The sequence below is a fragment of the Mercenaria mercenaria genome, chromosome 19 (assembly GCF_021730395.1).
Source record: "Mercenaria mercenaria strain notata chromosome 19, MADL_Memer_1, whole genome shotgun sequence".
Classification (NCBI taxonomy): Eukaryota; Metazoa; Mollusca; class Bivalvia; order Venerida; family Veneridae; genus Mercenaria; species Mercenaria mercenaria.
The window spans coordinates 7902194-7918954 of record NC_069379.1 but is presented as its reverse complement, the minus strand read 5'-3'; the positions used below and the strand labels follow the sequence as shown (position 1 = coordinate 7918954).

The window sequence follows — 16761 nt, the reverse complement described above, 5'->3', positions numbered from 1 at the left end:
TATGTCATTTAAGAAAGAAAACAACGCTCTTTGCCTTTTTGATGCATAATGTATTTTTTTCAAGTTTAATAAACTTTTAGGCAATCTCAACGCTAATAATGTATGTTGAAAGATACAGTTATTTTTATACTAAACTTGGTACAAATTATAAAATTACATCACAATAATAAAACAACAAAGACGACACACTTTAGGAAAATGTAACACAAAGATGTAGAGTCGACGGAAGCATGATACGAACCGTCACATAGATGATCACATTTCTTTTTACTATTCCCCAGCGCCAATAAACCAGCTATTGATCAAACTTCATGTGCATATTTTGTTTCAAAGCGGAAAGCTAACGATTGTTGTTGCATATCTGTACAAACAGAAACCGCACGTATCTTAGGGAATGTTTTGTGATTCGTTGTCCAAACAGAATAAATTAAAATTCAGTTTAAAATTTTTGCATGGCATTGCGCAGAAGTTACTGATAAATACAAGTTGCAGGTGTCACACAATTTCATATCGCTATCGCTCTATCATGGAAACAACAAAACTAGTTTCGGCGTTCGTTCTTGTGATTTTTTTCGGTAGATTTTGTTGTGTTGTATCTACCTCGGAATCAAAACGTTTTGCCAGAAACAAGGAGTTTGATGGTTTGACGTGTCCGGTTTCTCAAACGATTTTTAACGCGGACAATAAAATACAATGCGCCTCGTTGTGTACGGAAGCGTCCTCATGTGTTGGATTTTTTCACCATCCGCAAACAAAGGATTGTGTTGGTTGCAGTTCCTTTGTCAAAGACGACGCACAGGTATTGGAGGGTATGCAGTTTTACGCGTTCGAAGTATGTAAGTGTCTCGTTTTGAATATATCAAATATAATCGTCTGTATGTAAACTTTAATATTAATGATAAGTTTTGATGAGTATATTTTTTAAAATTCTCTAAGGTCAAATGGGGACTAACAAATCCGATGATAAATGGGAAGACAGTGTATAACTTATCAATACAATGGTATAGTTAGGCGGAGAAGGTATGCTATAAATCGACATTTACAAAAAAAAATCAAAAATGTAAGAACACGCGATAATATAATATTGAAGCCTTCATTAAAGCAATATAAGTGCGTTAGCAAAACTCATCACAAGTTGGATATGAAACATGATATAGATTTTTGTCATTTTACGCAGTTTATTGTTTATTAATTAGTTGAAGCATTTGACTATTAAATATGTTGGGGTCTCTGTGGCCGAGAGGATAAAGTAGCTGACTTCAAATCACTTGTCCTTCACCGATGTGGGTTCGAAGCTGGTTTATGGAAGGCCGGTTATTCTACCCAGGTACCCTCACGTGATGAAATAATACATTGGGTCTTTCTCTACCAGCGAAGCTACAAAGTCGCCATATGACAAATAATTGAGTCGGTGCGACGTTAAACACAACAAAATAAACATAAGATATGTTATTTTAGTACTTTATACTAAGAGGGTAAATTTGGTAGCATTCGAATATGATAAAACACGAAAAGGTAGAGCTATAAGATGCATCCATGCGTCGGCTTCCCGTCTTGGTTAAGCTTTTGAATTAGTAACTGCTTGTCGGAATGGAGTGAAACTTTACATACATATTAACTATGATAAACTGACTTAAACTGCACAGATTTAAGAACTCTGTTTTGTTTTTCAACAAAATATGCCCATATTTCGACTTAGCAATTTTGTTGAGTTTTTATGTGTAAGCTGGTACCCGAGTATCCCTAATTGGAATGGATTGAAATTTAACACACTTGTCCACAGTCATGGGCAGATACATAACCCTTTTATGTATTTTTCAAAATTATGCCCCTTTTCGATCTTCTTTTCATTTAATTGACAAAACGGGTGAATAGTCGAGATTTCCTGTCCTCCGACACCTCTTCTTCGTTATATCATCACCAAAAAAATCCCAAAAATATTAACATATAAAAATGCAATTTAAGTGCAAAGATTAAAGTAGATCTACTTAGATCATTTATATTAACTTGCTTTTTCGTAACAACAAAGGTTTCTGTGTTTTATTTCTCTCTAAATATATGATACTGTTATTCGTATCATACATGTACAATGTATATCATATGAAAGAACATTTAGGATAGTAAAATTACAGCTTATCTTTCAAAAAAAATATTGATACATTTGAATTTATTGCCAAAAAATATCGATACATTTTAAATTAATGGTAAAAAAATATCGACACTTTTTGAATTTCTTGAGAAAAAAACCCTCGGTATTTTCTGATGTAAAATGAATCCATTTTTAGCATCAACATATTGAAAATATTCAATCTTGACTTTATTTGTTGATGAAACTGTGTGGGAATTTTTTTTTTATTTATTTAATAGTCTGTGAAAAATTGCCTGATATACCAAATGGATGTGTAACTCTCGACATCGCTGGCAAAATGTCGTATCTTGACACTGCTACTGTTTCTTGTAATGCGGGGTACCAGACAGACCAGACCAGTATAAAGTGCCAAGCCGACAGAAAATGGGAACCAGCCTCTTGCGAAAAGAAAGATGTAAACACAGGTATTTTTGTCACAAATATGTCGTCCAAAAACCTTTAAGGGATCTATACACGTTTTCTTTACTGAATGTAGAAAACGTTTTGAAAAAACATTTTAGCCGGGCGCACCAATCAATAATCACATGCGCAAAAAACCGCTCCAGCTTTGCAAATTTAAATGAAACAAAAGTGAATGACACGGAAAATTTCTAAATAAAAAAACCTTGCTTAAATTTGTTTATAAATTCCCCGTGTCTTTACTGAATTATGAAACTTTTGTTTCAATTAAAATTCGATGTTGCTCATTGCAGAGCTGGAGCGGTCTTCTGCGCATGTCCGGAATAGCAGAATGTCAGGAACGTTAATTTTTCATGCGGAGGTTTTTGATTGTTGACAGAGAACGTAATTCTAGTTATATCGGTTACAAATGACGAAAAGAATTTTTGATTGGCTGTCCGGGTCATTGTCATTCAGGAAGTATCAGACAGTGTTATGACTGTTAAAATGTTGTCACAGAACACCATTAGGACAATTTTTAAAGTTTGATTTCAATTATGTTGGCAGTGACACTTTAGCATATTACTAAAACGTTATTTATACCAGATACGGCGGATAGAAAAGCATATTTAATTAGTTGCCCGGTCCTGGAGACTGATTTGATATCAAAGTTCTTTGTATAATTCAAATGATATCAAGAATCATATGACTGTTTTCCAGTGGTTTTACACTTTAAGTTCCTCTTCTGTATGCTGTCAACATATTTGTCTCGGGAATATTTGTTGCAGTTTACTTAACAAACGAATGTCAATCGAAAGGCAAAAGTAACTTAGTTCAATTATTAATCTAATTCTGTTGTTTAATTCAGTTGACAGTTGCATACATGTCTGTAATGTAACGTGTATACATTGAATATTGTCTCGGATAATGAGACGTATAAATCTTATGAATATTCATGAGGACATTGAAAGGCTCGACCATTGATGTGCCAAGTGATTCTATTGATCGGCTTGTTGATAGCGTTATTTAGTTATGACACTCTATTGATGTGGCATTTACTAAACTGTTTTTACTCCAAGAAGAACCAGACTATTTCATTTTCTTAAATACCTATAAATAGACTTTGAATTCATATCAGGTTTATAGAACGGTTGAAAGTTCGAGCCCCCGTTCTCTAAAGAACCAGGGAAGCTTCTGGAATTGGAGCGTCTTCTGTAACTTGCACTATTTTCCTACTAACATGACTTACAGTCTTCTAGAGGATCACCTATATGGTTTATAGGTGGCGACTATAAATAAACTTATATACAATCGAACATTAGGTTAATATTTAACCCTAACTTTAATAGATAGCTGGTTTACTGTATAATAAGTACACACTGGCGTCGATGTTGCAATGGGATAATGCACTGTGTTATGAACCAAGTATGATTTGGAAGAACCAGGTAGATTGTCATGCTAAAATTGCCTCTAATGTATTAAGCCTAAGATAAGAAATGCTGTACTAACAGTTCATCAAGGTAACTTTGTGTATTAAAATATAACATGCAAAACTTGTTCATAGTTAAAGTAGCAAAGAATGATAATATTGTACTGTTTTGCCTTATATTAATAGAACTGTAGAAGTTCATAAGGTGACATGGAGTGTTTATTGTAAAATAAACAAAGTGTAGAGAACAACGTTTGTTTTTATAACTTCACAGAAGATAACATTTGTATGTAAGAGTCGGTTTATTCACTTAACAATATTCTAGATACTCGAACTCTAAAAGCTCTGACATTTGCATATATTAATAAAGCAAAGACGATGTGTTTAACGTTTGACGTCAAGACATTCTATTAAAGACACAGCACAAAGTTTTACATTTTTTTGTATTTCCATGATGGCAATTACAGCACACGATTTGCATGAAAAACAGAGCAATACACATGTCTAGTTACAAATTGACAGGGACATATATTTGGTCAAGACAATGTGTTTAATGTCTATATATATTGTTAGGTTAATGTAGCATTGAGAACAGAGCTAGTTTAGACTACACTTTGTTCCCGCAGTGTAATCTAGTTATTATTCTATGTTTTTTTAAAATTATCCTGAAAAGAGACTGACTGGAATAGTTTGCAGGAGAGGTTGTGAAACCATATTAATTAAGGGAGGGCCTAACTTGTTCATCTGTCATCTTGTAAAATAGATGCTTTTTTTCAGTATTATCAGTATGATTCAACGAAGTTCCGAAGGGCGGATAAAGTAGGTCATTAGGTTGCGGTGGGCTTTAAATTAATGTAGCTGTAATTACAGTATTTGGCGAATTGAGTTGAGACCCTACGTTGTTTCTACAGTGTGTAAGATATGTACTTATCTTTGTCTTTACAATTATATAACTATACTGAAAAGAGATTGACGGAATATGTTTGAGTGGTAATTAAGAAGAGAGAGAGGGGAGGACCTCCTACACCATGAAAGCTGGAAAGTTGCCATTTAACATATGAATGTGTCGGCGTTGCGTTGAAACCAACAAAAATGAACACAGTGTGCATTCAAAACACAATATTTCTGACAGTCAAGCAGACCAAAGACCAACCACAACCTAGTGACCGACTATTCCACCCGCATGTGCTTCGTGAAAGTCATTCTGATATTACTTGTCAACAACAGCTTTTTTTTTCAAGATGGCCGGCGCTCCCTGAATATGTGTGTTCATAGCGTTTTTGGTCATTAAAGCCATGCGCATTTGCTGACAAAACTCAAGTTGATGTCCAAGGACGGGCTTCGTACCAATAAAATTAAACGAACAATTTCAACCTACCATTTACATTGTTTCATTTTTCCAGCGGGCTATATTTTCCCTCGGGTACCTAGTGTGAGTATAAACCACGCAATATGCATTACAAAGCAAACATAGGCATTGATCAGACTGAAAAGTTTTAAAATCATTATATCGAATTTTGTAAATGTATACTCATTCAAAAGTAGCTTTATATTGAATAAATAAGTATTTCCTAATTCAAACTGACTATTGCAACTAAGAAGTAAAGGCGCTACTGAAAATAGTTTCAAACCGTAAGGTACATTTATTGACACATGCATTTCGCGAAGTATCCAAAAGTTAAGAAACACAAAGCATGTTCCCAGTAAGGCATCAGAGACGCATTCAAAATAAAAACACTGAGTTTTACTTATTTCTGACCAATTGTCGTTTCTCAACGTCAGGCATACATTTTTATTTAACTTTTTGTAAAGGAAATGTTTCATTCCAACCGTGAACACGTACCTAAAACATTAGAAACTTGCCTAACGAATTAAAACATTTGATATATCGTAGGTCAATTGCTTTTTTATTAATCGACAAAGCACGTTTTACATGTGACAAAGTGCTGAATAAACTAGCTTTAGATATGTTAACACATATTTTAAGTAATCAGATTGTGTATTTATTATATTGATAACAAATGATTGATTATTTGTTTACCTTGCTGGTGGTATTAAAACCGTTTAAACCTGAAAAATACATGTTCATAATTCCTTATAGGAAAAATAATTTAACCCGGTAAGTTCAAGTGCTTGAAAAATATTATCTGTGACGTTTTAACAGAACAATGTATTGGAAGTGGTTCGTCCTATACTTTTGATGCAATCGGGCAAATTGTCACTAAAACGGGGAACAAGTTAGTACCTATACCAAGGAACAAAGGTAGTATTCGCTGGCAGCTATACTGACGAAAAATAACGCTTACAGTAACTTGAAAATTGTTGTGAAAATTCAACTTTGGCGAGAGTAAGTTTTACCCAGCCCATTTTTTATCTGTACTCAAGATTCAGTAAACAACATAACCATACTGAAAAAAATGATATCGTGTTCTTTGCCTTCAGCTTCTGATTGCAAAGAAATAATTGATACTACCCCCGATGCATTGAGTGGTGTGTATGATATTAACTTGTGGCATTCTGGACACAAAGTAACAGTTTACTGTGACATGGATACCAAGGGTGGAGGTTGGACGGTAAGTCAAATATAGTATCATTCCTATCACTTTATGAAGTTTGAAGGTTCTAGCACCCGCCCGCTTACCTAAATAGGTAGATCGCAGAGCTACCGATCACAGGGTCTTGGGTTCGATCTTCAGGTGGGGCGTATTTTCACCGAAACGATTTGATATTAGACATTGTGACTGAAATAATTCGTCCTCCAGCTCTGATTCATGTGGGGTAGTTGATAGTTACTTTGGAGAACTGAGTTGTACCAGTACAGAATCCAGGAACACTGGTTAGGTTTACTGCCCTTAGTTACGTAACTTATATACTGTTGGAAAACGGCGTAAAACCCAAAACAAACAAACATACAAACAAACAAACTTGCAAACTAGAATCTTTGTACTTGATATTAAATTTGAAATGTATATCCGTTGGTTTCGTAACATGTTTTTATTTTTTATTGATTACGCAGACACGTTCGATTTGATTTTCGTTGTCATGTTAAAATGCGGCCCCGCGGATAGATGAAAGCTGCACGTAATTTGAACAATTGATTAATAGTATGCTTGATTTTGTAGCACTTATTTACAACTATTACCATATGTTACCAAATTAATCAACACTGTTAGATAATTTAATACAGTAATTTAAGCACTTATCAATAATTATATACGTAACCTTATAAAAGAAAGTGCTTGTCAATAGTTGCGTACATTAGTGGATCCTTAGGAACAAGTTTTTGCTATTTTTTCAAAGAAGAACAGAAAAATAATATAATTTATATTAAGACTCCGGGCTCGAACCTACAGTCTCAAGGTGGCAAGTATCCAGAATTACCTCTTGTCCCCGAACATAACTTAAAATATTTCAAACTTAAACCATTAGTTCCTTCATCTATCCCTTACTAAAAGCTTTACGCGTTTTATCACAGTACTTGCATTGTATCCTTACATGCTGTATATTTTCGCTTATAAGATGCATTTGCTTATAAGACGCATCCAAAATCAAACAGACAGTCTAGGTTGTTTTTTTTTAATTTCCTTGTGGTACACGCTTATAAGATGCTCTTGAACTGGAAATATGACTACTAACAATGCGTCTTGTAAGTGAAAATATGCGGTACATACATATTAAGAAAGTCATATCAAATGTTCAAATTAATTGCTACACGTAATATTAAGCTGTCAATTGTCATAGATTACATTGTGTGTATGATCCGCAAAATGGTAGTCATTCAACATTTGACCTGTAAATTTTAGGTCACTCGTTGAGAGAATGTGTCCTAACAATATTTAAATCTATTGAAATGATTGTCTTCTAAACATTAGGTATTCCAGAGACGGTATGATGGTTCAGTTGACTTTTACCGCTCCTTCACAGAATATGACACTGGTTTTGGTACAGCAGATGGAGAGTTCTGGTTAGGTAAAAAAGAAGTTATTAAGTCTGAAATCGCTCGCGATGTGTGTTTACTGGTGTACAGGAAACAATTGCAATCAGGCTCTGCAATTATTTAATGTAACAGTAAGATAAAAATGTCTGTTTTATTAAACTTGTTCTTCAATAACGTTAGGCTTTGGTCCGATTCCACCATTTTAGTAATCATTTAAATCTGTATCCGTTTTAATTCGGCATCTGTGCAGTGATTGTAGATGATTTAAACTTGCAATCTAATTTGTCATTTGTGCAGTGACATGTTTAGGTTTATAATCAAACTCGACATTCGGTGCTGTGACATTGCTATAAATGGCATAAATGGAATCAATACTCATTACTGTTTCATTTGTTTTTAGACATGAAATATGTATGCATGTCTCTTGTACAGGTCTGAAATATGTACAAGAATTAGCCGAGCAAGGACCAACAGAACTTAGAACAGACATGTCAAAGGCAGACGGAACTGAAGCTTACGAAACATTTCAAGACTTTGGTCTTTCTGGGTCTGGCTATATACTCCAGATTGGTTCACGCACAGGTACAACAGGTAATACTTTTGATATTTAAACATTTCAAGACTTTGGTCTTTCTGGGTCTGACTATATACTCCAGATTGGTTCACGCACAGGTACATCAAGTAATACTTTGATATTTAATATTTCAAGACTTTGGTCTTTCTGGGTCTGACTATATACTCAGACTTGGTTCACGCACAGGTACATAGTAATGGTTAAATAACTTGTGTATAAATAATATTGTTCAGGTAACTTTGGTGCTTTCTGGGTCTGACTATATAGTCAGATGGTTCACGCACAGGTACATCAAGTAATACTTGTGATATTTAAATATTTCAAGACTTTGGGCTTTCTGGGTCTGACTATTTACTCCAGTCGGGTTCACGAACAAGTACACAGGTAATACTTCTGATATTTAAATATTTCAAGACTTTGGTCTTTCTGGGTCTGGCTGTATACGTCAGACTTGTTCACGCACAGGTACATCAAGTTATGCCTGTGATATCTAAACGTTTCAATCTTTTGGTCTTCCTGGGCCTGTCTATTTACTCTAGATTTGTTCAAGCACAAGTACAACAGGTAATGCTTTTGATATAGTTTTATACATTCAATCAAATTAATTACTATACCTTTGCCTAGTTATGGAGATGTTTTAGAGGATGTTTAACACTGTACTATATTACGGGTAAGTGTCGTTTGTATAAACTTATTCGGGGTTAAGTCTAGCAGAGGTTTCTTTACCCTTGTGAATTTCCGGTCCGTTAGTTCTCACATTGTTACAAAATTGATACATGGATGTGTTACATCATAGAGCGCAGTGTCGCGTTCATTATTTTTACAAAAAAAAGGTGGTTTTAGGGTTTGACTGATATTGTCTAACCTTTTCAAGGTTCCGTATATCTGGTTTTACATTCGTTTTGTTTCATATTTTCCTGTGTGTATCATCTTAATTCTATATTGCCGTAGAAATGATATCATTGCATTGAAATGTGTGAAAAGGATACTACATATTTATTACACGTAAACAGGTATACTGCATATTCTTCCAATATACATTGTATGTTCGAATAAATTTGAATATATTAGAGAGAAATGTGTATGCTAATTTTAGGATCCGCTACTGCTGCTATGGTTTTAGTATACATTCGTAATAATTTGAATATATAAGAAATGCATGTGCTATGCTAATTTCAGGATCAGCTACTGCTGCCTGTGCTTTTAGTACATATTCGTATTAAATTGAATATACTAGAGGGACATGTGCTATGCTAATCTGGGCCCGTGTCCATAAAACATTTTTCGGTCTCGGCTGAGTTTGAGTTTGAAATTTCAATAACAATTTTACTAAAGCTTCAAGAATTAATTCCAATTTAGACTGACCATCAATACTAAAAAGTCATTTGAAAATAGTTATTAACTTAAAATTTAGCTTTAAAATTGCTATTTAGATATAAATGACAAATAAAGTTTCATTATCAAACTCAGTCGAGACTGAAAATGTTTTGTGAACACGGGGCCTGAGGATCAGGAACTGCTACTATGCTTCTAGTATACATTCGTATTAACTTGAATATATTACAAATACATGTGCTATGCTAATGTTAGGATCAACTATAGCTTACTGTGCTTTCCAATACATATTCGTATTAATCTGAATATATTAGATATATATGTGCTATGCTAATATTAGGATCAGCTACTGATGCATATTCGTGTTAATTTGAATATATATATAAGATTTACTCGAGCTTTGCTTATTTTAGGATCAGCTATTGCTGCCCATATGCTTCTAATACATATTCGAATAAAATTGAATATATTTGAAAGACATCTGTTTTGCTAATTTTAGAAACAATTACAGCTGCCTAATATTTTGAAATATGTTCGTATAAATTTGACTACATTAGAAATATATGCACGATGCTAATTATAGGATACGTTACTCCCGCCTATTTTTGCCGCCTCATATTTGTATAAACCCGAATACATGCATATGAAGACACGTGTGATAATATGCTTATTTCAGGTGCTGCTACATATGGTTTACAATACAACAAGGGTTATCCATTCACTGCCAGGGATAGTTCTAATTCTGGCTGTGCTGTTAATCGTCTTGGCGGATGGTGGTACCATGCTTGCACGTGGGTCAATCTGAATGGCAAGTACTACACACCGGGATCTCAGCACGGAGATATGAGTGCGCTCTCTCATTATGGATTTGCGCGATACGAGTCGATGCAGACATCGAAAATGATGCTGAGGAGAGTTTAACATGTCAAAGAATGAAGCATGTGATTGATTGCTTTTCAAAGCAATGTGGCATTTTCTAACAATGGTCGACTTTGAAACTCTTTTTTTATTATTAATAACGTTGTAAATCTAGTTGTTTCGTACTTTTGAATTTGGACATAAACATTCGGCACAATATCTATGTGCGATATAATATTGATATTTATTTTTAATGTCCCGATAGCTGTGAATAATATTGTACAACTTTATTTGTAATCATCTTGTACATATTATGTCCGTGAACAAATATGTAATTTTGTTGACATTCTTTAGGCCTAAAATAATGTATGTTTCCGGTATCCCGACCTACACTTAAACTCTGCCGTGACTTTGAATGCTTATACCAAAATGAAATAAGTGCATTACTAGTATATAATAAGCTAAAAGTTCTACATCCATGACTGAAAGGAAAAGCAACATAATATGACATAATATACGCTTTGACATTATACATTTATCGAGTTTTTCATAGGTTGATATCAGGATTTATCAACTCTCAAAAGAGAGCCTTTGGCTCTGTGAATATAACTTTTTTTCGGTTGATAAATCCTGATATCAATTAATCTATGAAAAAGTCAATATTTGTTTTATTACGTAAATAGATGTATAGTCGGTCTTGTTATTACAATTGTATCTTCGATATTTATTTATAGACCGAATCAGGTTGATATTGTTTTTCCAAGCACCGACTTCGATCTATTTTTATTATCGTACTATTTATAACCCAAGATAAGTTAATATGATGTGTACTCATTACTTTTCGAACCGTTTTCAGCCAATCAAAGAAACGATAGAATACAGTCATGTAATAAAACAAATTAGCAAAAAGCCGTAGCGTAGTGACATACAATCGACTTTTGTTATGCTAGTGATATAGAGTACATACACAATAAAATGCTTCATAAAGTTATTTTTGCATTTATATAAATCCCTAAACATTTCGGTCATAACAATATTATGTAAAAGCCATGCCCTAAAATGAAAAGTTGTCCAGCAAATTATAAATACTGTTGCCATAAGGCATCATTGTCAGAAAAGTTCTAATACGAATGTTATAGATAGTCATTATGTGGTAAGAACCTCTCCCTAAACGTGTTTGAGCGTAATTAAGGTATTCGCTAAAAGAAACATCTGTCTCCTGGACTAATTAGAACAAAAACCAAAAATTACGTATTCTAATAATTTAGAATACACTTTCACAAGGAGAAAGGTGTTCCATAACGTTTGAACAACATTGAGATTAATTTAAGAACTTAAAGACCGATTACATAATGTAAGATGACTACTGGAAATATGTAATATTTTACTATTCATCATGTTCATAAAAATTTATAATTATCCCTCTTGAATAGGAAAGTAAACTATTTCTTTAGATTCCAATATAAGTTTTAGTTTTACCTGCGCATTTGATAAATATATGGATATTTCAACTTCCAAGGTCTTTTTTTTTAAAAAAAAATACAGTGTTGCTTCGGAATTCACCTATTTTCAATCTTGGCTGCGTAATAGAGAGGAGGTAATAATAATTTTGTAAACTTCCAGTTTAATAAATTTCAGTAAAATTTATACTTGTCAATGAAAATCTTTGACAAATTTTATGAAATAATGCTTAAAGACATATTCTTGCTAAGGCAAATATGTTTATTTTATTACTCAAAATAAAGACTAAACAATCGTTATTCAGTATACTCTTTTTATTTGAGTATAAAAACAAGTTCTCAATGGTATAAATAGTTGAAAATATTTATATGACATGAACCCTATCGTATTCAATAAAGTGTTGGTGGAGTTTTCTGGCCGCTCGTGACTAAACAGGTTTCGCCGTGTTAAGTCATTTAAAAGGACAAAATCCGGTCGACCGAAAGGAGAACGAACCCCGCCATCAATCATTCCAATCTAACAACGCAAAAGTCATAAGTCCGATCCCCACGGGTCACTCCGTTAAGGGGTCGAACCCACAACCCACGTCGATTAAAAGGCTAGGCAATGCAAGGCAAGGCAAGGTAGTACCATACAGCTAACAGCAAGGCAAACAACGTATAAATCGATTTGCAAAGTGACCACTGTTTGCTAAGAGGTGAAATACATATGTAACTACGAAATATCGGTCAATATTCCAGCATCAAATCGCCGACCCATCTACTCTGGTTGACTCCAAGCAGTAGGTGGTATCGGCAACCCGATCCAGAATGTAAGGAACGCTATGGCTATGCAACGCAGATCAACACCTTTCTAAGCAAGGAAGCAAAGCTAAGTAGGTATTGCCAAGTACTAGGGCAAAAACCTTTCCACACACGGTCACAATAGAGCGAGTGCTAAGTGGCAACATATCTCTCGAAGCAAATAAATAGGCGACATTTTAAACTTGAGTCCGTTCACCTCCCGGTCGACAGAATTTTCCGCCCCTTACAGTAATATGAGCGACAATTTTCTATTGAACTTTGTATAATATACATAATTATACCTTATTAAACGTTAATAAACTGCCAACAAAATATACTAATTGTTGTATGTTTTAAAAGCTACAATTTAATATTAACATCGACAAAAGTCACACTCTGGGTTACATTGTCTCAAGTTAAATGTATACAGATTAATAAATTTAAATATAGAAACACTCGACGTACTGAACAGTCTCTACATCATTAAGTACCAAATAGTATCCTCGTATTTAGTTAAATGTCCAATTACATTGCAATATATAACATACCGGAGCAAATACAAATTCTAAACACAATGAACAATACCTCTGAACTAAAAATTGTTCGTGTCAATGTCTGAGAGCTAACACATAAATATAAAACAGTTGGAGAGTTATATTTCACCGAAGCGTTCTTCCGTATCAAAACATTTGTGAATGTAAAACCTAAACACTTAGCACCGAACGTTTCTTATGCACATCCCTGGTACTAACACATCATATAGTCTGTGTTTAAAGTGCGTATACATTCCACTCTCCTGTACTGTTCCTGCTCCCTGTTAAGGTACTATTCTGGTACTCAATTTCTGTAACATAAATACTTTCAGCGACAATTATACGTGTATACTTATTTATATATATATATATATATATACATACATATTTATTAATTTTTTTTTTGTCAATACAATTTATAAATGCACTTAATCAGACAGAGGAAAAGAATATCCTTAAACATTGAACAATTCAATGGGGTGTGGTGAGTGGGAAAATTCGTACGTCAAAGTTAGTGTGTAGCTAGCAAAAGTGAAGGAGAACACGGGTTTTCCTGTTTTTATATGCACTGTAGGCAGTGGTACCAATACGTTCAGTAGGAACCAGCCGTGCTCATTCAGGTATAACTAAACCAGTATAATAGTAATGAATATGTAAAACAGACGACTGAAACGCAGACGACAATATTGAGAAAAAATAAATGAAATTATTTTAATTCTAAATTAATTTGTATTATTTTATTACTCATATTACTCAAAATAAAGACTAAACAATCGTTATTCAGTATACTCTTTTTATTTGAGTATAAAAACAAGTTCTCAATAGTATAAATAGTTGAAAATATTTATATGACATGAACCCTATCGTATTCAATAAAGTGTTGGTGGAGTTTTCTGGCCGCTCGTGACTAAACAGGTTTCGCCGTGTTAAGTCATTTAAAAGGACAAAATCCGGTCGACCGAAAGGAGAACGAATCCCGACATCAATCATTCCAATCTAACAACGCAAAAGTCATAAGTCCGATCCCCACGGGTCACTCCGTTAAGGGGTCGAACCCACAACCCACGTCGATTAAAAGGCTAGGCAATGCAAGGCAAGACAAGGTAGTACCACACAGCTAACAGCAAGGCAAGCAACGTATAAATCGATTTGCAAAGTGACCACTGTTTGCTAAGAGGTGAAATACATATGTAACTGCGAAATATCGGTCAATATTCCAGCATCAAATCGCCGACCCATCTACTCTGGTTGACTCCAAGCAGTAGGTGGTATCGGCAACCCGATCCAGAATGTAAGGAACGCTATGGCTATGCAACGCAGATCAACACCTTTCTAAGCAAGGAAGCAAAGCTAAGTAGGTATTGCCAAGTACTAGGGCAAAAACCTTTCCACACACGGTCACAATAGAGCGAGTGCTAAGTGGCAACATATCTCTCGAAGCAAATAAATAGGCGACATTTTAAACTTGAGTCCGTTCACCTCCCGGTCGACAGAATTTTCCGCCACAATAAATTTCTAAAATTTATCCGCCAAAATTCTCCCGATCTTAAAGACCTGCTCCGGTCCTACCTTTTAACCTTAAATTGTCACTTTACAGGCATAAATAGTGACGCCTATCAAAATAAAGTCAGCCAGTTTATATAAAATTCTACTTAATTATCTTTGGTTTAGCGTGGCCGCCATCAACTGTTACCTATTGTAATTATCAGTTGCATACACACCCTAGAATTAGAATAGCCGCGGAGCTGGGCTTTAAGAAGTATTCCTTAATATGGCATCTCTTAAATAGTCAAGATAGAATTCTAAGCCTACATCATTAAGGTGGACACCGTCCCCTCGAAAAAAAATTTGTTTCTGTATCAATATCTGGCTTCACCATGTCTGCCTTTCCAGAAGAGAGGACCAGCTGCCGCCCTAACCTGTTTAATCTGAGTAGTTTTTTCTCAATGGTTTTAAGATTTGTAGCCCCCCTCCATGTGCGCCTATGTAATATATCTACCCATATAAGTGTTGCTTCAGGGAAGGCTTCACGTAAATAGGTTATTTCCTCACGTATGATAATTTTGATTTGTACGGTGGTAGACGACGTAATGTCGTTCCCCCCTAAATGTAAAATAATAATAGACGGGGGAGAAGAAAACAGAACCTTTGCTTCTATTTGGTTTCTCAATTCGCTCCAGTGAAGGCCTCTCACACCTAGCCACTCTACCGTCAGTCCATTGAGACGAAGGTGTTCTTTACCCGTCTCCCTCGCTCGGACACCAGCCCAGTAGGGGATTGAGTCCCCAAGGACCCATACATCTATACAGTGAAAATCAACATTATTTCAGTAAATAAGTCGACATATACATGTAACTATGTTGTCCATTGTTTCTCTATAACGTTCGCGCCAGTGAGCAATTTTTAGTAATCTTTTCTTTATTTAGACAGGAAAGTTTAATTGCGAATATTTAAATTAACACAATTGGAAGACCATCGACCCAGCCTCATAATTGTCTCTGATGGTATGCACTGTGTTGCTAGATCAGTAGCCCTACCAATTCTAAAGCTGTGTGTTTTATAACGGGATCCGTCTCACATACCAGATCCTATAATACATTTATCTAATACAGCTACAAATTGTGACCTTGTGACAAATCTGCCGTCACGATGAATGAATAGCGGACCTCCTACAGTGGGTCTGACTTTTAGAAATTCTGATAGCGCTCGGACTGGGCATGTGATGCCTGTGTCCGTTGGCAGTTTTAATGTGATTTGATTTCCTGTTTGATTAGTTTTAGTACTTTGTTTCAATTAATGTTACATCCGACCGCTGAATAACTCTTTGTGTATACGTTTTAGAAGTGGGAACGAGTTCGCTCACCGAAACAAACCAAAATAAGCTGTAGTAAAAAGCAAGAATATTTGGTCTCGTAATCATTATAGCATATTGTCGGTAAAACATTACCCACAGTAATCAATTTGTCTTTAGTCAAGGGGCCCTATTGTCCCGTGTAGGGCGATTTCTACGACATCCTTCTAATAATTTACTTATAATGAAAACACTCAGTAAATCATAAAAACCGTGAAGTTTATGAAAATAATTCAAACCAGCCACGTATGTAGAAATCGTCTTGGGTGACTGCCCCTTTTCAAAAGAATATGCTATAAATAAAACAACGTCTTGTACAGGTGCAGGCCATTGAGAGCGTAAATGATATACACTTCTAAACTTTTCGAAGGCATTGATGGCATTACTATATGTTAAGTGTGAATTTGGTGCTATAGCCGTCTGTAACAGTGTTCGAGCTCTAGATCGAAGACACTCCATAGGAATTCCGGAACC

The 16761-nt window shown here is 34.9% G+C and overlaps 1 protein-coding gene across 1 annotated transcript; it reads left to right on the top strand.

Moving 5' to 3' along the window:
- The first annotated feature begins 387 nt into the window (after positions 1–387).
- LOC128550940 (ficolin-2-like) lies at positions 388–12173 on the top strand. The gene is made up of 6 exons (XM_053531077.1): positions 388–836; positions 2368–2553; positions 6399–6529; positions 7829–7925; positions 8326–8484; positions 10479–12173. Exons 1-6 carry the CDS (start codon positions 395–397, stop codon positions 10721–10723), a joined length of 1260 nt encoding a protein of 419 aa, XP_053387052.1. The 5' UTR covers positions 388–394; the 3' UTR covers positions 10724–12173.
- Positions 12174–16761: the final 4588 nt, after the last annotated feature.